The sequence below is a fragment of the Bos grunniens genome, chromosome 5 (assembly GCF_055505025.1).
Source record: "Bos grunniens cultivar Pamir isolate PY7600 chromosome 5, Bosgru_T2T1.0, whole genome shotgun sequence".
NCBI classification, from domain to species: Eukaryota; Metazoa; Chordata; class Mammalia; order Artiodactyla; family Bovidae; genus Bos; species Bos grunniens.
Window position 1 is genome coordinate 40,616,225 of NC_141169.1, and position 24,376 is coordinate 40,640,600.

General features: G+C 36.6%; 1 protein-coding gene across 5 annotated transcripts in view; it reads right to left on the minus strand.

Annotated features, from left to right (window-relative positions):
• The window catches only part of CNTN1 (contactin 1), a 420,540-nt gene that overhangs the window by 127,702 nt on the left and 268,462 nt on the right, over window positions 1–24,376 (minus strand). For all 5 annotated transcript variants that reach the window (XM_086403896.1, XM_086403897.1, XM_086403898.1 and 2 more), the window contains 3 exons: window positions 22,285–22,435; window positions 18,633–18,760; window positions 18,147–18,322 (listed from right to left, as the gene is read on the minus strand). In XM_086403896.1, the coding sequence (XP_086260022.1) occupies window positions 18,147–18,322; window positions 18,633–18,760; window positions 22,285–22,435 (455 nt within the window). The remainder of the gene's footprint in view (window positions 1–18,146; window positions 18,323–18,632; window positions 18,761–22,284; window positions 22,436–24,376) is intronic.

Genomic DNA, 24,376 nt, shown 5'->3' on the forward strand with positions numbered 1-24,376 from the left:
AAAAGTCCTATAGGTCATACTTTAATTGAGGATTTCTCAGTGACCTTTACTTCTCCCAGTTCCCTGCCATCTTGTTGGCGTTTGTTCCCAGTCCCATATCTTACCTCTGACTGCTCTTTCTTGTTTCCTCTAGAAACAATCAACTATTCTTCTTTCTTTATGTTGAGCTACTTAATTCCTGTATGATTGCTTGCATCCTGACCATACCTAATTATCAAAACCCGACTTTCTGTTTTTAGCTTTTGCCATTTATTTACCTTACTCCTTGATCCATTTCAAGCTGGTTCCTGCTTCTTAAACTCATTTTGCATGATTTCTGATAGCATTTGACCTTCTGTCCCCCAAAACTCAACTTTTCTTGTCATCTGTGACAGCACATTTTCCAGAAATTTTGAGAAAACTCTCAACCCTTTCTCTTCTTCAGTTTCAATTCCATCATATGAATTATTGGATTTATCCCTTTCTCTTCATCACCATTCCTCTGCCTTTGTCCAAGCTACCAATATCCGTCACTGAACTGCTGCTGCTGCTGCTGCTGCTAAGTCACTTCAGTCGTGTCCAACTCTGTGTGACCCCATAGACAGAAGCCCGCCAACCTCCCCCATACTTGGGATTCTCCAGGCAAGAACACTGGAGTGGGTCACTGAACTACTATATCCTATTTGGTCATGACCTCCACCCAGTTCCTATTTATTCTCTTCTCCATTTGGCACCCACAGTGACCTTTTAAAAATGCAAATATGATCAAAGCATCCCTTTCTATAAAAACAAACAAAAACCTTTAAAAATATTCCCCTTCTTGGAATAAAAGCTGTAAGTGGTATGATGGTCAACCTGGATCCATTCTCTAAATTCTGTCCAATATTCCAGCTCACCAAGTGCCACCATTTCACTTACACTCTGCTTTCCAGAACATTCCCTTTTTAAGGCTTAATGTATCTTGTTATCTCTTATCCCTTGTTCTCCAAAGTGTTTCCTCTCCTGGATTTGGTCCCCTTATATCCTACCCTCTCCCCACCTTCACCGAAATAACATTTACCGTCCCTGACCAGATTCAGTTCAAGTCATTTCCCTAAGGCAGTCTTTCTACTTTCTGTTGTTATGTTTTGCCATAGCACAATTTACTTAATGTGAAATTATATATCTCATTTCAGTAAAATATTTATACAATTATATGATTAAAGTTGGTTTCCCTGAAGGAAAAACCTTCCCTATTTTATTCAGCTTTGTATCCCTGTGTTACTCACATACAGCTGCATGTGCTGTATCTCTAGCACCAGCACAGCAGTGCCAGGAACATAAGACCAAAAGTACATCATCTGAATGGACAAGTCGACATGCTTATTAAGACTCCTGACATCAAATCTTGAGATAATATGTACTTACTTTTTAGCTACAAGCAGAATTAGAATAGGAAATTCATACAGTCTATCACAATTGCAGCATTTTGTAAGCACATGATGAGACTTATTTTGGTGTCAGGATGAAACACATTCTTGCTACTTCCTTTCCCACTTCCTGTACCCCAGTAACTTACACTTTACTATGTGTTCTCTTTTCTGCAGACCTTTGTTTACATATTGTTTCCATTGCCTGGATTCTCTCATTTCCCACTTCTATCACTTGGTTAGCTTCTAGTTGTTAGCTGCTCCTTTCTCCTCTGGAATCCAAAGTCCCAGTTATGGAGTTGTCCCTTGTATATTTTCATTGTAACTATTCCTTTCTACTCTAATTGTTTAGCTTTTAATTTCTTCTACTAGATTGTAATTCTTTGAGAAAGAATTTAGGACTTATTTATTATTATATACAAATTACATATTGTGATATCTGACATACAAGAGGAATTCAGCCAATAAATATGGAATAAATGAATTAAAAGAGTTATTATCTACAATGTTTTTGATAAATTCTTTTAGTAATTTCTTGTGATTTTTCAGGTAAGATAATGATCATATTATCAGATAAAATACCTGAATTAAGAACAACTGTTGCTGTCATATTCATGAGATCAACTGTCAGTTAATATTATATTTCAAATTATTTGAAAACTAATTTCATGAGTAAATATAAACATTTTAGGAATAATATGTAAATTTATAGAGGAAAGAATGCAGTTGACATATAAGAAAATGGACACCTCTAAGTTTTACAACCACCTGTATCTGTGGTAGGGGCTTCCCTGGTGGCACAGTGATAAAGAATTTGCCTATATTGTAGGAGACATGGGTTCAATTCCTGAGTTTGGAAGATCCCCTGGAGAAGGAAATGGCAACCCATTCCATTATTCTTGCCTGGAAAATCTGGTGGACAGAGGAGCCTTGCAGGCTTTAGTACATGGGGTCTAAAGAGTCAGACTCAACTTAACAATTACACAACAACGACAATATCTGTTGTAAAGAATTAAGCCTACCAAAAAAAAAAAAAAAAAGCCTTTACAGAGGCCAAATTTGTAATGCAAATCACAAATTTACAAAGAGAGGTTTGCCTTTCCCTCAGCTTCTGGAAGGTAATCTTTAGTATCTTTCTCTGCCTGGTTATCTTGGGTCATACTAAACAATTCTAATCATGCAATTTAGGGTGGCCATTAGCTGCAACTGTGTAGTTTTAGAGTAGGGGCTGGCCATGCCCAAAAGATGAATATTGTGACTTCTAGTAGCAGCTTTGCTGCTGCTGCTGCTGCTGCTGCTGCTAAGTCGATTCAGTCCTGTCTGACTCTGTGCAACCCTATAGATGGCAGCCCACCAGGCTCCCCCGTCCCTGGGAGTCTCCAGGCAAGATCACTGGAGTGGGTTGCCATTTCCTTCTCCAATGCATGAAAGTGAAAAGTGAAAGTGAAGTCGCTCAGTGGTGTCCGACTCTTAGCAACCCCACGGACTGCAGCCTACCAGGCTCCTCTGTCCATGGGATTTTTCCAGGCAAGAACACTGGAATGGGTTGCCATTTCCTTCTCCAAGTAGCAGCTTTGAGTCATGTAGTAATCATCAACCTAGAGATTGAGATTAACTATTATATTTGGGCAATCAATCAATGCCGATATGATTAAGCCCCAACTAAATCTCTGGACATCAAAACTCAAGAAAGACTCCCTGGTTGGCAATACTCTGTGCATACTGCCACACACCAAAGTGATACAGTAACACATCTTGACTCCAAGGGGAGAGAACAAGGGAAGCTCTGTGTTTGGTACATCTTCTGGACTCCACCCCATGCACTTCTTCCCTTGGCTGATTTTAATCTGCATGTTATTCCACGGGGTAGCAAAGAGTCGGACACAACTTAGTGACTAAACAGTAGCAGCAGCATTCAGGTAATAAATTATCATCATAAGCATAATAGCTTTCAGGGACTTCTAGAAAATCAAAGTTGAGGGTGGTTTTGGCAACTCTTGGAACTTGTAGTTGGTTTCAGAACTGAAGATTGTCTTGGGAACTTGCCTAACTTTGTAGTTGGCCAATTCCTCATAACCAACTCCTCATATTCCTACTAAGTAGAATTCATCTAAGAGAGGAAGTAAATAAATATTATTTTATTATTTATAACTCTTTTTAGAAATATTTGAAGTAAATACAGAGTAAAATTGTGTATATAGGGAAGGTAATAATAGAAGAGTTTTTCTTGAGCCATCATAGAGACTAACTGGCACATATTTTTCAAGAAAATTCTAGTGAGAAAAAATAATGTAAAGTAACTATAGTAAAATAAAAATAATCAATCACTATATATTTATAAAACAGACTAATGTACTTTTACATCCTTAATAGACTGAATTTTGACACTAAATATTCAGTAATGAAAAGATATTAAATAAAACAGTTTAACACTATTATGACACAAGATAATAGCTATATTTTAGAAAGAATAATGTTTGCATGAAGTGAAAAGCACTTAGCTCTATTATATGCTTTTATTATGTGAACTCACTACTTTGGTTGCTTCATGCATCTAATGAAAGATAATCCTGTTGTTAAACTCTGGCTATTTCAATGAGCTATGTGATTAGATTGGAATTAAAAATAAAACACTTCAGAAATTAATTTTTTTTTAAATTCAACCTTATAATAAAAAAATGAGGGCAAAAATAATCTTAAAAAATTGTGGAACCATAACTACTCTTTGTAAAATACTTGAATGCTATATACCTAATAATCTTCTTTTAATGAAATTGCTATAATTTCCTCCCAAAATCTCAGTTTGAAGCATATTGCTTCTTTATATTCACTTACTTAATTCTGAGAGGAATAATGTGGTCATTTTTTTTATACTTTTCACATGCAATGAAAAACACAAACTATTTTATGTCTTAACATATCATATTAAAGTTATACTTACTGAATCTTCAGAATTAACTCCTTAAAAACTTTTAATTAAACTATTCTAAAAGTTTAATGCTAAACTCACTTTAAATGTCAGCCCTGTTTTAAACATTAGGACTTGGGTAGCTAATGATACGGAGAAGGCAATGGCACCCCACTCCAGTACTCTTGCCTGGAAAATCCCATGGACAGAGCGGCCTGGTAGGCTGCAGTCCATGGGGTTGTGAAGAGTCGGACATGATCCAGTGACTTCACTTTCACTTTTCACTTTCATGCATTGGAGAAGGAAATGGCAACCCACTCCAGTGTTCTTGCCTGGAGAATCCCAGGGACAGGGGAGCCTGGTGGGCTGCCGTCTATGAGGTCGCACAGAGTCAGAGAGGACTGAAGCGACTTAGCAGCAGCAGCAGCAGCAGCTAATGATAGGTTTACTCACATAAAACAATAATAAGGTACTTTAACATTTATTCTCATTTGGTCTATTTTTGGTGAAGGTGTGGTGTTGAAACACCTCAAAAGGAAAGCAAAGAAAAAATATACTATATCACTTCCAATCGAGTTGTGTATGTACAAAAGCTTTGCTGAAGCTTTTATAAATGATGCTAGCGCTTTCCATACCTCAGGAGAAGTTGAGGTTCTCAGTGGTTGACAGAACGCTTACGAAGCAAGTAAAGATCATGGATCTCAGCACATTCTAGCCGCAAATTAGATACGAATGCTCTCTATATTTTCACTACAAACCGCTGCTTGGCTGAATTACAAAATGCTTCCCTTCATATGAGGAGGGTTGAATCACATACTGGAAATTGTGATAGCACAGCTCAGGGATGTTCCAAAGTGTATATGTGGTTTACCACTGAGAAATTTCCCAAATTTAAGTCAAAAGACTTTCAAAATATAAATGCCCATTCCTTCCTTCCCCTTCTCCCGTGAACTAACTTTGAAAAATCATTCCTGTAGTATAAATGAATCTGAATTACTAAGTTGTATTAACAAATTCAATTAACCATAATGAACAAAGAAATATGCTAAATGGTATGTATATACAAGGTCTGAATAAAGCTTAGAACTCATAATGTCTCTATAGAAATATCTATTTTGTTACATTGAAGTTCAGAATGAAGAGACAAATATAGAAGGTTGGACAAAAGCAGAGCCTTTAAAGAGAATATTTTAGAAACCTATAAGGAAAATTAATAAATATGTATAAAACATGCTATATCTATGAAAAATATTTTTCTTTTTTACTTTTGGCTTGCTAGGTTAAAAAAAGGATAACTGCAGCAAATTCGTCAGATGCAACTGCAAACTTTAACATCACCATCATCAACACAACAACAAATATTTAGTAAGGGTTTTATAGGTGCCAGAGGCTAATACAAATACTTTGCATGTGAAAATTCATTTACAACCACCACCCTAGGAGAGAGGTGCTATTCTTCACTTTATTTTAGAGATGAGGACACAACACTACTCTTACTACAACCACTACTACTGCTACCACTGTTGCTGTGAATAGGATACTACTTCTGCTGCCACTAACACCACTATTAAGAATGCTAGCACAACTTCTACTATTGCTACTGCCATTGCTATTGCTACTGTGAACTATTAATATTTGATCTAACTTATTTATTAAAGGCTCTTTAGATGCTTGGCTTAGTGGTGAAGAATCTGCCTGCCAATGCAGGAGATGCAGGAAACTCGGGTTCATTCCCCAGGCCAGGAAGTTCCCCTGGAGGAGGAAATGACAACCCACTCCACTGTCCTTGCCTGGAGACTCCCATGGACAGAGGAGCCCGGTGGTCTACAGTCCATAGGGTCACAAAGAGTCAGACATGACTGAGCACACACACACTACGCTAGATGCTTGGCAATGGGCTTGCTACTTTAAATATATTTTCTTATTTTTTGTATAATGTTCAGGGAGATATAGTTAATCTTTCTATTTTATGGATAAGGGATTTGAGATTTTAATTTAAGCTACTTGTAGAAGGCTTCCCAGGCGGCTCAGTGGTAAAGAATCTGCCTGCCGAGCAGAAGACCCAGGTTCATTCCCTGGGTTGGGAAGATCCCCTGGAGAAGGAAATGGCAACCTATTCTGGTATTCTTGCCTGGGAAATCCCATGTACAGAGAATGTAGCCCTGGTGGGCTACAGTCCATGGAGTCACAAAAGATTTGGACACAACTTAATGACCAGACAACAACAACAAAGAAGGCTCAATAATTAACCTATTTTCACCAAGTTAGGCTGCTGCCAAAGCAGTACTTCATGGATCAAACATTTGAATTTAGGTTCACAGTTTAGTAGGTAAAAGTGGATATTTTCTCACAACAGGAAAAATACAACATGTTATTATTTTCTTTTTTATTTAAATTTTAACCTAAACACTAAAGCATAAGAAAATAGAATAGTACCATGGCCACCCATATACTAACCAATTAGATTCAACAATTACAAATTTCTTGCCATATTTGCTTTTATCTATGTATCAAGTTATGTATCTATCTAGTGTTGAACCCTTAAAAAATAAATTATGATACTATAATTCATTTCTTAAAACATTAAATTGAATCTCCAAAAAAGTAAGGCTATTATCTTAATCACAAAATCATTTTCACACATGGCATAATTAACCTATTCAAGTTAGTGTTATTTTAAGTAATGTACCAGCTCTAAATTTGTTTGAATGTTAAAAAAAAAACTTGAAAATATAGGGCTTACAAAAAATTTATGATTGTCATAACAAATAGACACACTTAAATATATTAGGGAAATCATGTAGGACAACTACTAAGATGTTGCCCAGTACTTATAGGATCAATGGAACACTGACTATCCCTAAATTTGGCTATTCTGATGGCTAAAGTGTTCAATTTTGATCAATTGGATCATTTTAAATTAAAATTCACAAGGAAGGAAATGTCTACTAAGCATTTTAAATGATGGCCAAAACCTTGAAAGCCTTAGGTTTAGCACCCCTATTTTAGAGTTGAAAGAAAACCTTGAACACTTAATTTGTATGGTTTTTGAATTGATTTCCACTAGCCTCAGAGTTCCAAAACCTTCATGGATTGCTTGGTAGAAAGAAGGGATCAGAACAAGATGTGTTTTGGGATAGGAAGATGTGAGAGACCCTACAGTTAGGTCTTTGGGTTCCTACAACTGTGAAATCCTCACAGATTCTCAGAAATTGTGCATACAATTTCTTCAGTCAGAGTAATTTTAACTTCACCTTGAATATTTATTTGAGTTCTAATTTAAATTTAACTTTTCTTTGGGATAAGAATTCTACTGCTAAAAGCCTTCTGTTGCTGTTTTTCAAAATTTCTGCTGTGGCCCAACTTCCTCATATGACAGATGAGAAGCCTGAGGCTCAGAGTGACTGCTTTGCTGAAGGTCATATAATTTGTCAAGGGCAAAACCACAACAGAACTCTAGACTTTTAGATAATGTTCTGTTTTCAAAAACTAGATTTTAAAAATGTTATATTTTGGGGGAATATGATAGCTAATGACAAAATAGTATATTTCTAGTGTGATATAATAAATAAAACATCAAAATCAACAACATGAAATTATAAAATAAAATTCCTAAGACACCAAAAATTTATGCTTATTTTCCCTTTTATTTTATATATGTATTTCTATATACACACTATATTTTGCAAGCATAAAGAACCAGAATAATTACTCCAATGATTGTTAAGTATGCAAGGAGTTTTACGTAAAACAAATTGGACTTTAATTTTGAATGAATTTTTGGAAATTTTTCCAAGCCAATGCATTTCTGAAGAATAAAGACTTGCAGCCATATATGCTTAGTTCTATTTATTACTTTGCCAACAAAGGTCTGTCTAGTCAAAGCTATGGTTTTTCCAGTAGTTATGTATGGATATGAGAAAGCTGAGTGCCGAAGAATTGATGCTTTTGAACTGTGGTGTTAGAGAAGACTCTTGAGAGTCCTCTGGACTGCAAGGAGATCAAACCAGTCAATCCTAAAGGAAATCAGTCCTGATTATTCATTGGAAGGACTGATGCTGAAGCTGAAGCTCCAATACTTTGGCCACCTGATGTGAAGAAATGACTCATTAGAAAAGTCCCTGATACTGGGAAAGATTGAAGGCAGGAGGAGAAGGGGACAACAAAGGATGAGATGGTTGGATGGCATCATCAACTCAATGGACATGAGATGAAGTTCTGGGAGTTGGTGATGGACAGGGAAGCCAGGCGTGCTGCAGTCCTAGGGATTGCAAAGAGTTGGACACAACTGAGCAAATGAACTGAACCGAGCATGATCTTCAACAAATGGTTCCTAAAGACTAGACTGTGGAACTGTCTGTTAGAGAATAACTGTAGTTGGCATGATCTCTACCCTGGAAGCGTGATGATACAGAAAAAGCCAGCCTAAGTATAGATACATCTAGTGAGCATAGGAACCTACCTCCCTCCATGTTTACTGGGGGAAAATGGAAAACATGGTATAAGTAGGCTTTTTAGTGTAGTGAAAGGGAGTTTGAGAAAATTCATACAGGATGAGGTATGATAGAGTTCTCTTTTCCAATTAATTAATGTTAGTAGAGAAACAATTTGGGCAGAGGTAACTGACATTTTGAGTTGTTTGTAGGTCATAGAACCAAGTCAGGGGAATTTTTACATATTTCTTTCTGCCACCATTCATCAGAATTTCAGAGTCTTCAATTCACAAAATACATTCAGTCTATTTTGAAAAATGATTCATGTATCTTTATATATCTTATCATTACTTTGTCTTCAGCACTGTCATCTGTTCAAAATAATATAACTTCTCCTTGTTTCCAACATACCATGCTTATTATGGTCTTCTTTTTTTTTTTTTTAATCTCCCTTGAGAACAGCATTTCTCAACTTTGACCCATGGACAGTCTGGTGGAGATAATTTTCTGTTGTGGATTGTCCTCATCATTCTGGGACGTTTAGCCATACCTGTGCTAGACACCAATAATACACCACCTCCTCTCAGCTGTGACAACCAAAAATGCCTGCAAATACGACTAAATTTCCCTGGGAATAAAAATTGTTCCTGGTTTAGAACCATCATTTTAGAGCTCACATCATCTCATTGTGCCTGCTCAGTCTTCTGCTCTATTTCTTCAGGTCTAATTTGATTTATTTGCCTGGATCGTGGCCTAACGCTCTTTTTCCACAGATATCTGTTGCCTCATTACTCTGGACAATGATTACCTTCTTGCTTGACAATGACAGAGAACCAATGAAATTAAAAGAAAAATAATGACTTCCTTTTTATTATTGTTACTTTCTTTTCACACACACAGAAGCAAAATATCGGTTCAAATTCATAATACTTTCTAGTATGAGATATATGTGTTTCAAATTTAAACACATTTTTCAGTAGAATTAATATTTTCTTTTAGCCTTAGGGTAAAAAAAATCTGTCTTTTTTGAATGTTGTCTATGCAGTCAGAACAAATGCATTGCTGCATACCTGCAAACACACATATAACCTATCTTGCTAAAGGAGATCATTAAGAACTGCCTGAAACTCTGTAGACTTGACTTACTATGTACAAAATTTTGCTAAAAGTGTAGGGAGAATAAAGTAATTTGGATAATTTTGAGTGAACATAAAAATTTCTTTAAGACTTCCCTGTTATTACAGTGGATAAGAATCTGCCTGCCAATGCAGGGGACATGTGTTTGATCCTGGTCTGGGAAGATTCCATTATGCCATGGGGCAAATAAACAGTTACTAAGCACATGCTCTAGAGCCCCCAAGCCACAGCTACTGAAGTCCCTATGCCTAAGTCCTGTGCTTCACAACTAGAGAAGCCACTGCAATGAGAAGTGCATGCATCACAATGAAGAGTAGCCCCACCACCCCACCACCTGAACTAGAGGAGGCCTGCACAGGTCAAAGACCCAGCACAACCAAAAGTGAATGAAATTTTTACGAGTTCATTAAACAAGATATAGAATAAGTTAGGAGTAGAACTGCTGTTCAACTGCTGTCTAATAGTGTTGCAAATAATGGGAGGGAGATTATTTAAATAGATATAGACATGAGTACCAGCCAATGGATTGGAAACTGAAGTGGGGAGGACCACAGGGTCTGCAATCAAACCATCTTGGTTTCAAATCCTCTACCACCAGCAAGTTATATGACTTTGGATAAGCTACTTAACCTTTCAAATGCTGTTTCCTCATCTTGGAAATTGAGACAATCACAGTAATATATGCTCCATAGAGAACTACTATGAAGATCGACTGAGAAATACAAGACAAACATTAGGCCCAATGCTTGCCAAACTCAATAAAATGTTGACTATTTATCACCCCTCCATTGTCCTCAGCAAGGAAATACCTAGAATCTTTTGTTTCAGACTAGGTATTCAGTACAGCAAGCAGTGCAAAATATAAATCACGAAAAATGAGATCTGTAACCAGACAAAACTATCTGGCAAAATCTTCTGGAATTTTCAATGAAGAATGATTGCTCTATTATAAAAGTATTAGTAATAAACCACCATTTGCCAGATCTTGTGCCAGGCACTTTATAGGCATTCTCTCATAGGATTCTCACAAAAATACTATGAAGTAACACATGTTGCAAACCCAATGAAGCAACTAGTGATGTAGGTGAATTACTAATAAAATTTTACCAAGGGGGAAATATGAAACTTAGAGAGGCTTAATCACTGACTCAGAGTCACAGAATAAGAAATGAAAAAAATTGAGCCCAGAGCTCCAGTTGTGGCAAAGTCTCTGAACAATTTATATGATATTTATGAATTCAAAACAGGTATGTAAAATCTTCTACCTGAATTATACTTTTAACTTTTATTTTTAATTAGAGAAAGAGCTGTTATTTCAGTGGCAATACCAGAATTAGAAAGTTAAAGAAACTTAAACTTAGATAGTAGCTCTGACAGGGCGAATTGACGAATAGTTGACAGAAAATGACTCAAAGTAGATGTCAAAAGTTCTTGAAAAAAAAATCTGCATATCAGATATCACCATGGGAGAGCCAAAAATGATATGTTATAAATACATATTTCTTGGTAAAGTGTCTCAGGTCTTTTCTAGAGCAAACGGGGTTAAAAATTAAATTAGTAAGTAAAATGATGCTGCTTTTTTATTTACTCTAAGGGAGAAGTAGCTACAGGATTGGAAAATCAAAATAGAAATCATTTTATATTTGGACTTGAAAAATTTATGTATTTGCCATATAATTTTAACAGAATAAAAGAATGCCAGATAGATTAATTATAAGCTTATTGTATCAAAGTTCCAAAGTTATGACATTTATAATTCATATATATGTATAAATATAAGAATACTTAACATCAATGCATAAATTCAAGTTCAAATGAAACATTTACTGACCCTGATTACATAACCATATAATACTCAGTGAATATTTATTTGAATAGTGACAGGATAAATAACATGACAGGTAAATTATATAGTTAACCTTTAAGTCTTTTTCTATAATCAGTATTGTTTACTTACAGCTTTAAAATTAATAGCTCCATTTTAAAATTAACTAATTCAAAAGAGTTTTACATAAAGCAAGATTATAAATGTAATAGAAATGTTATTTATGTATTTAAATTTTATAGGTCACTATAAATTCTTAAAGGAAATGCACATTTTCAAAAATATAGTTACTTTCCCCCTGATAATTATATGAATATAATTGGAAGAAGTATAAAGAAAGAAATTAAATCATACATCTTAGATATAAGGAAATATACTTGTTTAGTTTCATAAAACTTCAAGTTCCAGAGTCCATGTTGTGAAATTTGAAACCTTATGTAAGGTTGCCACATAGTGGCAAGATCAAGGATAGCAAGCTAAAATCAACAATGCTTGATTATTGAATATAATATATTATTGAAATCAAACTAGAAAATACAAACAGATTATTAAATTAAAAGTCTAAATTTTAATGTCTATATTCTTCATGAATTAGAGTTTGTTATTAATTTTTAACAATTTAAATGATTTAAATATGATGATGATAGTTTTGTTAACTGCGATAACTACCAGGTTATTTTTTTCCAAATTATTTATATTTGAATTTTAAACTCATAGGGTAGCTATGATTTTAGGTTAGTGCCTGTGTTTGTCTTTTTTTTTTTTTTACAAAAAATATAAAGGGCTTTCTTTTTGTTTTGTGTAATGTAATACAGGCAAAATTATCTCTCAATAAATTTTTTAGGAATTTCACATGTTCCGAGTCCTTGCATAGTTAGTTACGCCAATGTCTGAGTCACAATCTTGATGATAGCCTTTTAAAAAATAGTTTTTGCTGAACCCACAGTTGTCGCGTCAGTCAGTCCACAATGCTTTTAGTTGGGCTTCTTTGACCTCCAATGGAATATGGATACACTTCAAAATGTTACGGTCTAACAGGTATTTCTGTAAGCAAAGGAAACTACATTGTTACTCCTCAAGGCATTTCCAGTGATGTAGGTTTACAGAAAAAGCCCCATCAAAATAGATCTCAATAGTGCCTGCATTTGTCTTATTCAGAGTTTTCTTTACTCTAGTGCGTATCACTGTTTCTGCCGTAGTATGGGTTCAATACTATATTTTTAAGTGAATACATGATATTTAATAATTAAAATGTTGCCAGAATTAAATAAAATATAAAAACATGATTTTAAAATCTTCAACATTATATATTGATGTATTTGATAGCGCAACTTGGATAAGAGACAAATACAAGCAGCTGTGATCCTTTCCTCACATTTGCTTTCCCCGTACCTGCCATCACTCTTATGTGTTCACTGAGTTTTAGATTGGAAGAGCCTCTTCTTCTGAGAGTGGTCTATCAGTAACCTCAGAAGCACTTGCTAGCATTAGGACTATCTTACAAAAGGTGGATCAGAAACATTTAGCAGTGAAGTGTGACTTTGAAATTTGCTTTGAAAGAGAAGGAAGATGCAAGGGAAAGTGTTAAAGGTCTTTTTTAGGTTCAAAAGACTGAATTAAGTTTAACAATTTATTTTAAAATACATTTCTTGTCTGGTTTTTTAAATTATTTACAGAATTAAATCGACTTGTCCATCTACAAAGTGCTAAAAATGTGCCTTTGCTTTTACTCCTTGGAAGAAAAGTTATGACCAACCTAGATAGCATATTAAAGAGCAGAGACATCACTTTGCCAACAAAGGTCCATCTAGTTAAGGCTATAGTTTTTCCAGGCATCATGTATCGATGTGAGAGTTGGACTTTTAGAAAGCTGAGCACCAAAGAATTGATGATTTTCAACTGTGATGTTGGAAAAGACTTTTGAGAGTCCCTTGGACTGCAAGGAGATCCAACCAGTCCATCCTAAAAGAGATCAGTCCTGGGTGTTCACTGGAAGGACTGATGTTGAAGCTGAAACTCCAATTCTTTGGCTACCTGATGCGAAGAACTGACTCATTTGAAAAGACCCTGATACTGGGAAAGACTGAAGGTGGGAGGAGAAGGGGAGGACAGAGGATGAGAAGGTTGGATGGCATCACTGACTCAATGGACATAAGTTTGTAAACTCCAGGAATTGGTGATGGACCACTTCAGTACTCTTGCCTTGAGAACCCTATGAACAGTATGAAAAGGCAAAAAGATAGGACATTGAAGGATGAACTCCGCAGGTCAGTAGGTGCCCTATATGCTCACCAATTCAATGGACATGGGTTTGGGTGGACTCCGGCAGTTGGTGATGGTCAGGGAGGTCTGGCGTGCTACGGTTCATGGGGTCGCCAAGAGTCAGACAGGACTGAGCGATGAACTGAACTGAAGGGAGGAGGCCTGGCCTGCTGCAGTCCATGGGGTCACAAAGAGTCGGACATGACTGAGCAACTGAACTGAACTGAACTGAAGTTGCATATTTAGCCAGTGAGTATGATTTCTGCCACTGATTATTATTATACTCCTTATTTGGTGAAATGAAGCTGAAACTAAGTCCCTTAGGCCAGAGCACTGGCCTGCAGTTAGGGTCTGTTCTGGCTTCTCTGAGGGGAAAGCATGAAGCTCTGTGGTTAACATCCAGAAGGAAGGAGTACATTGAATGAATGATGATCAAAGACTTTTACATCATTCAGTTCAGTTCAGTCGCTCAGTCTCGTCTGACTCTTTGCGACGCCATGGACTGCACCACGCTAGGTCTCCCTGTCCATCACCAATTCCTGGAGTTTACTCAAACTCATGTCTATTGAGTTGGTGACACCATTTAACCATCTCATCCTCTGTCGTCCCCTTCTTCTCCCGCCTTCAATCTTTTCCAGCATCAGGGTATTTTCAAATGAGTCAGCTCTTTGCATCAAGTGGCCAAAGTATTGGAGTTTCAGCTTCAACATCGGTCCTTCCAATGAACACTCAGGACTGATCTCCTTTAGGATGGACTGGTTGGATCTCCTTGCAGGCCACGGGACTCTCAAAAGTCTTCTCCAACACCACAGTTTAAATTTATCAATTCTTTGGTGCTCAGCTTTCTAAAAGTCCAACTCTTACAACCATACATGACTCATGGAAAAACCATAGCCTTAACTAGATGGACCTTTGTTGGCAAAGTGGTATCTCTGCTTTTTAATATGCTGTCTAGGTTGGTCATAGCTTTTCTTCCAAGGAGTAAACATCTTTTAATTTCATGGCTGCAATCACCATCTGCAATGATTTTGGAGCCCCCCAAGAATAAAGTTTGCCACTGTTTCTACTGTTTCTCCATCTATTTGCCATGAAGTGATGGGACCAGATTCCATGATCTTAGTTTTCTGAATGTTGAGCTTTAAGCCAATTTTTACATCATTATCAGCCAATTTAATATTAATTTCTTAATTAGGATTTCAGTTATTTCTTCATGAGCTTCTTTTTTCTTTTTTTCCTCTCCCCTCCCCCAACTTCTCTCTCTTTGTCTTTTTTCCTTCCTCTCTCCTTCTCTCCCTTCCTTCCTTTCTTCCTTCCTCCTTTAATTTCTTTCTTTTGAAATGTTTATTTGAATCAATCAACAAAAAGAAACTATCATTTTAAAGAAAATAGAGGCTCGGCATTTGAAGTTTCAGCTTTATTTGGGCAATTTATAACTGCCAATTTATTTTTATAGACTCCACTGCAGCTAAAAGTAAGTACTTGTATAAATTATACTTGCTGCATTTTAGACATTATTCAGTGTATAATACCAAGGAACTAAAATTCAAAAGTCTACTTTAAAAACAAACAAACAAACCTCTATTTTGTTTACTTTTTTTTTTTCTTCAAATGAATGAAAACTGAGTGGTATTGGCTTTTCTTGCAAAACAAAACATAATGTGAAGAAATTATCAAAGACAATGGTACCAAATTTACTAATGTTGGTCATGATTATGATTAAGCACATCAAAATAGGCATATAAGGAAAAAGTATCATATGTTCTGTTAAAATTGTCTTCCATAAATTCCCAGTTGTTTAGTTTTAAAGTGTAAATTTGGTTCAGAAACTGAAAGACAGTAGATTCTCTGTATATGCGCAGTTGTACCTAGATCTGTTAGATTAAAAAGAAAGAAACTGGAATTACAGCAGACATATGGAAGGCATAAATATTGATACTGTGTTGATAATTGTTTTATGCATCTATCTAATAAAGAATTAAAAATAAGTCTTTTCAGCCCGTTAAAATCAGTCTCAACCTGACTGAATGCTTGTTTTGGCTTTTTAAAGTGTGATGTTCTAGATGAATTTTTTAAGGATATTTAGACAATTTGAATGTAGAAGGAAATGGCAACCCACTCCAGTATTCTTGCCTAGAGAATCCTGTGGACAGAGGAGCCTGGTGAGCTGCCGTCAATGGGGTCGCACAGACACCACTGAAGCGACTTAGCAGCAGCAGCAACAGACAATCTGAAAGTATAATGATTCCCTGGTGGCTCAGACGATAAAGCATCTGCCTGCCATGCGGCAGACTTGAGTTCGATCCCTGGGTTGGGAAGATCCCCTGGAGAAGGAAATGGCAACCCACTCCAGTATTCTTGCCTGGAGAATCCCATGGACAGAGGAGCCTGGCGGGCTATAGTCCACGGGGTCACAAAGAGTCAGACATGTCTGAGTGAGTTCACTTCACTTCACATGTATCAAACTTCAGATTTCATAGGACTTGAAAAATCTTAAATACTATACTGAGTTAATTCAAACTTATTATAATTGACTTCTAAAAGAAGTAATTTAGTTTCTTAACTAAGCATATGGTCTAGATAGATCTTTAGGCTCCTAAACGATTGCCTTCCTAGAGAATAGACTGACAGGAGCAGTGATCAATTTGCACTTTAAATTCATTATAATTTAAGGAGCCTTATCAGTGCAATGGAGAAGGAAATGGCAACCCACTCCAGTATTCTAGCCTGGAGAATCCCATGGACGGAGAAGCCTGGGGGGCTACAGTCCATGGGGTCGAAAAGAGTCGGACATGACTGAGCGACTTCACTCATCAGTGCAACCAAGCGTGTTCCTACAGAAGTTGTTATTCCTGCATTACCCCCTCCTCCTTTTCCTCTGTTTTCTTTATTTCTATACAGTGACATCACCATGCTTCCTATTCTTAAAATACAGCCATTTAGACCTTTAAAAATCACATGAACTACTTCTCCAAACCTTTCCATGTATCAGTCAGTTCAGTCGCTCAGTTGTGTCCGACTCTTTGCGACTCCATGAATAGCAGCACGCCAGGCCTCCCTGTCTATCACCAACTCCCAGAGTTTACTCAAACTCATGTCCATCAAGTTGGTGATGCCATCCAGCCATCTCATCCTCTGTTGTCCCCTTCTCCTCCTGCCCCCAATCCCTCCAGAATCAGGGTCTTTTCCAATGAGTCAACTCTTCGCATGAGGTGGCCAAAGTACTGGAGTTTCAGCATCAATCCTTCCAATAAACACCCAGGACTGATCTCCTTTAGGATGGACTGATTGGATCTCCTTGTAGTCCAAGGGACTCTCAAGAGTTTTCCAACACCACAGTTCAAAAGCATCAATTCTTTGGTGCTCAGCTTTCTTCACAGTCCAACTCTCACATCCATACATGACCACAGGAAAAACCATAGCCTTGACTAGATGAACCTTTCTTGGCAAAGTAATGGCTCTGCTTTTGAATATGCTATCTAGGTTGTCATAACTTTCCTTCCAAGGAGTAAGCGTCTTTTAATTTCATGGCTGCAATCACCATCTGCAGTGATTTTGGAGCCCCTAAAATAAAGTCTGACACTGTTTCCACTGTTTCCCCATCTATTTCCCATGAATTGATGGGACCAGATGCCATGATCTTAGTTTTTTGAATGTTGAGCTTTCCATGTATATATTTTGTCTATTTCTTACCCTCAACGAAAAAAAAAAATAAATGACCTAAAATCATCATTATAGCAAAGGATAAGTTCTGTGCTCTTACCTCATTTGAAATGAAGTCACTTAGAACCTAAAGTATAGATATAATGAGGTAGAGTGCACATTAATATAAAATTGTATTACAATAAAGAGAAAATGGACATAATGAGGGCTTTCCTAGTAGTCAGCTGGTGACCTGCAATGCAGGAGACCATGATTCGATTCCTGGGTCAGGAAGATCCACTGAAGAAGGGATAGGCTACCCACTCCAGTATTGTTGGGCTTCCCTAGTGGCTCACTACCAAAATCCTCAGGGCTAATCATTTTTAGAAAGGTTCAATACTACAATTAATTTAAGGGGGCCCATGAAAAAAATATTGCCTGTTTTTCAGTCTCAAGTATATGACTTAGTAATAAAAATTCCAATGCAGACACATGGGCATTATCAGAATGTTAATAAGATGAAAATAAGGACATGCCATAAATAAAACACATACCATAAAATTCCGCTGGTAATGAATGTTCTCTTTGTTAAAGTCGATCACATAACCATTGAAGGACCAAACAAATGTCAGATCCAGGGCAGGATCAAAGGAAGCGGCACACTGCATGGTGGCATTTTCTCCAACAGTGATATCAGCGTTAATCGGAGCCAAGATAATTCGTGTGGGATCTAAATATTTTTAAATAGAGGAGTAAAGCACATTTCAAAAAATTAGGAGACATCATATTATCTGGTATATTACAAAATAAAAATCAATATAATTGAATTCCCTGGGCAAAGGAGTAAGATGTCTACTAATCAAATTCTAGGAACAGTTTCATCAAGCAAGAGATTTGCCCAGAAGGCTTTTGAAGTGGAAGCACCAATACATGAGTTGTCTCATAAGCTTGGTACAGAATCACATGTCTTATGGCACATTAGAAACTAAGCATTGTTAAACTTTAAAAAAAAATGTAAAATTAATCAAATGTTTTCTTACCTGTGATAACAAGAGTCCCAGTGCTATTAGCCTTCCCTTTATTATTTTCCACAAAGCATGTATAGACACCTCCATCACTCCTTGTAATGTTATTGATTTCTAAGCTACCATCTTCCCAAATGAGTATTCTATGAAATGAAAAAAATACATACTTCACAAAATTAATTTAATGAAATATGCCATTATTCTATGTACTAGATTAAAAACACTAACATCTTTGTATCATTAACATTTTATATAAATTGCTTGACAGAGACTTTTAAAAGATGAAACATTCTGCCTTTGTTTAGAACATTCTTTCCAACATCAAATTGTTTTGGGAAGCAATCTTCTTTTTCTTGGACTATCACAGTAATCCTATCTTCCTGCTGCCATCCTTGTCTCTCCACAGTCTTCATTCCCACATGTCAGCCAGACATGAAGATATATGTCATATAACTAGTATCATATCACTCTCTGGCTCACTGATGTCACTCCACAGCTCAGGACCCTCCAGTGACTTTTCCACCTTATGCGTAGTAAGGGCCACAGTCCTCAGATTGTCCTTTCAGGCCCAGTACAATTTCACAGTTCATTTCCTACATTCTTCAGGGTTTTCCCCAGTGGCACCTTCAGGAAAGCTTTGCCTGATAACTCCAGATATTACGACATGCACACAGGCACACATGCTCTGCTACTGTCCCGGCATTCCTCATGCTATCCTTGTTCCCAGAATTTTTCTTCCTAATACATATTTCATCAGAAAAGTACTTCAGTTTTACTTATTTATCGATCTTTGCATTAGATGTCAGTAATTTTTATCTGTTTTGTTTTTAGCCCTGTGTCCAACTAGTTAACATATCGATTAACGTATATATTCATTAGGAAAAAACAAAACAAAAAATACTATTTTCCAGAAACTCCTTAAGGAGGGAGACATGGAACAATGAAGAGGCACTCAAATAAGCTGATTTTGAATATATGAACTACATGGAGTCTGACTGAAGCAGTGGCTGTTTACACACCACTGTAAATGATTTTTAAACCACTGTGAGATAGACTTAGACAAGTCACAAGCCTGAAACATATGAGTCCAGATCTTCCAGGAAAGTGACCTCAGAACTTCAGACTTGAAAGTTAGAACAGACTGTTATTTCCACAGTTACAGAGAAATACAAACATATTTTATTTTTAGAAACTTTCAAACAAAGATATTGTAAAACATCCCTTGGTGAAAGCTTCTATATAAATTACTACTTAGGAAAGTCTTCTATGAATGTAAACTAAATCTTTCATACTAATAGAACTTAAATCTGTTCCCTCTGCCTGTCTGCCTCTTCCTTAGAGCCAGGAGACCAAAAACTCATTTCTTATAACTTTTACATCTAATTCATATGATATTAATATCACATATATTATGATATATCATACATGATTTATATTACATATATTAATACTTTGGTTATTATTATATAACTTTATTATATAATGTTTGCACTTAGAATCATTATTGGATTATCTGACCCTGGATTTTTACATTATTTTATAAAGCTTTAAAATTGTTTTCCATTATGGTTTATTATAGGATATTGACTATTCTGTGCTTTACAGTAGGACCTTATTGTTTATCCAGTCTGTATATAAGAGTTTGCATCTACTAATCCCAAACTCCCAACCCATCCCTCCTCTAACCTCCTCCTCCTTGGCAATAAGTCTCTTCTCTGTGCCTGTGAGTCTGTTTCTGTTTTGTAAGTAAGTTCATTCGTGTCGTATTTTAGATTTCATATACAAGTGAAATATATGTCTTATTTTCAGAAAATATGATATAGATAAACAGTCGCAGAAGCCAGGAACCACATGGTCTTTAATAAATTAGTCACTTGTTGCCAAAATTATCTCAGTATAATCCATGAAGCATGGTTCTGAGAAATCCATGGTTGCAGAGGCCTATGACATGAATCCTCATAGGAATCAGAGCAAGATTTTCTTCATTAAGGAGAGAGAGCTAACGGTGCAGCCAATAGGGAACGCCATGCCCCAGGCTGTTGTAGTAGTGAATACCTGAGAATGGAACTACCTTTAGATTACGGTCTGTATCATTCTTCATCTGACTGCTAAAGTTTCAATGCTATATTGCACAAGTTGACTTTTCCTTTAACACTAATTCTTCAGGTATTATTTTGTTAAAGTCTTAATAACTCTTAGTCAAACATATTAACTATAAAAGTTAATGTGTTCTGGGAAATAGCTGCTGTCCCTGCCTACCCCTTCCCACTCCATTTCTGTCATATACACAGTCATACCTGCGATTATCCTAACAAGAGAAATATGTTCATTTCATATCAACATGGCACAAGTTCAAAGTTCTAGCTTAGAGATCATTTGAGATATTTTCAGAAGGTTACTTAAACCTTTCCAGGCTTTGCTGCTGCTGCTGCTAAGTTGCTTCGGTCGTGTCTGACTCTGTGCGACCCCATAGACGGCAGCCCATCAGGCTCCACCATCCCTGGAATTCTCCAGGCAAGAACACTGGAGTGGGTTGCCATTTCCTTCTCCAATGCGTGAAAGTGAAGTCGCTCAGTCATGTCTGACTCTTTGCGACCCCATGGACTGCAGCCCACCAGGCTCCTCTGTCTATGGGATTTTCCAGGCAAGAGTATTGGAGTGGGGTGCCATTGCCTTCTCCTTCCAGGCTTTAGATATATAAAAATAGAGATGATAGCATCCATCTTACATTCTTTATTGGATTATTATAAGAAGATTTATATTTTACATTTTGCCAGAATATTTTTTAAAGCAAAGGCTACTTTTCCCCTCCCTTATTTAAGCCTCTAGACAGATTTCCATTACTCGTAGATGAAGCCAAGTCCCTCAGCACAAAAAACATTGCTGATCATCTGGCTTACTACGTGTCATCCCTTAACACTCTTCATTTTCCTCTAAAGACAGCCACACTGATTTTAGTTTTTACAATCTTTATACGTCCTCTGCCCTCTGCCTTAGGGCCTTTGCACATACTACACTCCCCTGAATGAAATATTTCTTGCTCCTCAACCTTCATATCCCACTTCTCTTATTTCCCAACATGACTTGCTTCTCCCCATACTTTAGTACTCAATATAATCATAACTTCTTCTGGAAAACTTATAAAAACCATTCAGTTTGGCTTTTATGCAAATAATCTATGCAAGCTATATGCTTTGTTTCATCCCAAAGCCTCTAAAATACTGATAGGTAGTTAGGAAGATTAGAAGTTCCTGTTCACTTTGGAAGATGGGAAGAGGTGACTTGTACTTTGAAATCACCTTTTATTTCCCTACTGAAATGTTTAATAGACTAATCACATAAAATTAAATCAAATATGAATGACTATAGATGTGCTTGTTAGGTAAAAATTAGATTCTGTTCTATTTCTCATTGTTAATTACTTTTGAAGCCTTGGGCAATTTATCACAAATCTCTGGGCCTCACTTTTAAAATATCCTTATAAATTGTAGATGTTTAAATGTTTATAATAGATAGGGACAGTGATGGGTAAGTATTTTGGTTTACCTTAGAACTGTGATATCATCTGTGGAAAAAAGTTAGAACAAAAATATTTACATTATGAATGTGAAAGCAGGTTCTTTACAAAGTAAGCTTTTCCAAATACTGAACTGCATTCTGGACTAACCTGCTGCTATTGACAAGCCGCTCTGTGCCTTTACTCCATAAAAATGTTGGTTTGGGTGCAGCTTTGGGTTTGCATTCAATTATAACCCGTCCTCCTTTAGCAGCCAGGATCTTTTTCTTCATAGGATTCATTTCAAAAGTTGGAGCCAAAGCTAAAAAGAAAGAACTAGTTATTTTCTTTTTTTACTAAAAAGAAAAAAATTCTTCTATACTATAGTACTTTTTATTTCCTTTTGATTAATAATCAATAGAAAGGACTGTTGCTGTTGGTCATTGTGTCTGATTTTTGTGACCCCATGGACTGTAGCCCACCGGGATTCTCTATCCATGGGGTTTCCGAGGCAAGAATACTGGAGTGGGTTGCCATTTCCTTCTTCAGGGGATCTTCCCAACCCAGGGATCAAACCTGGGTATCCTGCATTGGCAGGTGGATTCTTTACCGCTGAGCCACTTGGGAAGCCAGAGAGGATTAATCTCACCAAATATTATCCACTATGACCAACAGACATTCCATACATAACACTAGTAGTTTTCCTTTGCTTTAATAACTTCACTAAGGTATATTTTATTTATCAAATCTTGCCCATTTTAAATGTGCAATTCTTGGTGATAACTGGATTATTATAAATTGTAGTTGCAGTCAAATGCTGTATAATTTTTAAGGTAATATCTAATTCAATTTTCTTGACTCAATTTCACAAGGGAAGTTAAGTGAAAGGCTGGAGGAAATGGAGCACCATTATTAATGCTGACACATATTTATAATTAGTATTCTTTAAACATACTTTGAACAGTCTCTAGTTTACAAGTGAGAAAACTAATATCTATTAAGATTATGTAACCTGTCAAAGGTGCAACAGGCAGAGGGTTATCAGATGGGAGTTAGATTTGAATCTAGTTCCATCTGATTCACAAGCATGCTCTTTTCAGTAAACTATAAGACTCCTCCTTCATTATCCAAACATTTATTGAGCACCAACTATGTTGCAGACACTATGAGATGCCTTAATAAACAGAAACCCCTGCATTTAAGACCAACCTACAAACAGCTATGGGAATGATGTTTTCAATTAACTGAGGAGTACATGATACATCTCCTTACCTCAAAGTATAGAACAATAATTATGAAAACAGGTTAGAGCCTAAAATCACTTACTTAATGATATCTCACTTTCTTTAGTGTCTCCACATCTAGCTCATTTCTCAATCTCTTCATCTTCCCCCAGACTCTGGGGGAATTCCTTCTATTTCCACATATTCCAGTGATCTGTAACTGTCCTTTCTACAGCTTTTTCTGAGTCTAAGTATATCTTTATCCAGGTCTTGGTGCTTCATCATCTAGTTCCATGATTCTCAAATTTTATCTGAGCATCAGAACCATTGGAGGATCTCAGTAAAAATGCTGTTGAGATCTCAGTAGGTCTGGGGTGAACCTGAAATTCAGCACTTCTAGGAAGTGAGAAATGTACTCTGAGGAACACATTTCTTATGGAAAAGATTTAGGTTATTCCATTGTTCTTCTAGTTTGTGTTTTATAATTGGCAATAAATACATAAGTAAACAACCAACTTGTGTTGTATACCTAACACAGCATGTGGTACTCTGTCTGCTGCTGCTAAGTTGCTTCAGTCATGTCCGACTCTGTGCGACCCCATAGATGGCAGCCCATCAGGCTCTACCATCCCTGGGATCCTCCAGGCAAGAACACTGGAATGGGTTGCCATTTCCTTCTCCGATGCATGAAAGCAAAAAGTGAAAGTGAAGTCGCTCAGTCATGTCTGACTCTTAGCGACCCCACGGACTGCAGCCTACCAGGCTCCTCCATCCATGGGATTTTCCAGGCAAGAGTACTGGAGTGGGGTGCCATTGCCTTCCCCGGGTACTCTGTCTAGGTTCAATAAATATTATGGGTAACATATTGTTTGTAAAATGAGAGAAAATGTAATAGAATTATATTTAAAAAGCCTAAATTCATCTATAAAATGAGAATTTTTCTTGAATCAGTTTACTTTTAATAAAATAGTTGCTTTTGTCCAGTCATTAGAATGACTTCATGCTTATGTAATATTTGAATTTCTAGTGACAGAATCTAG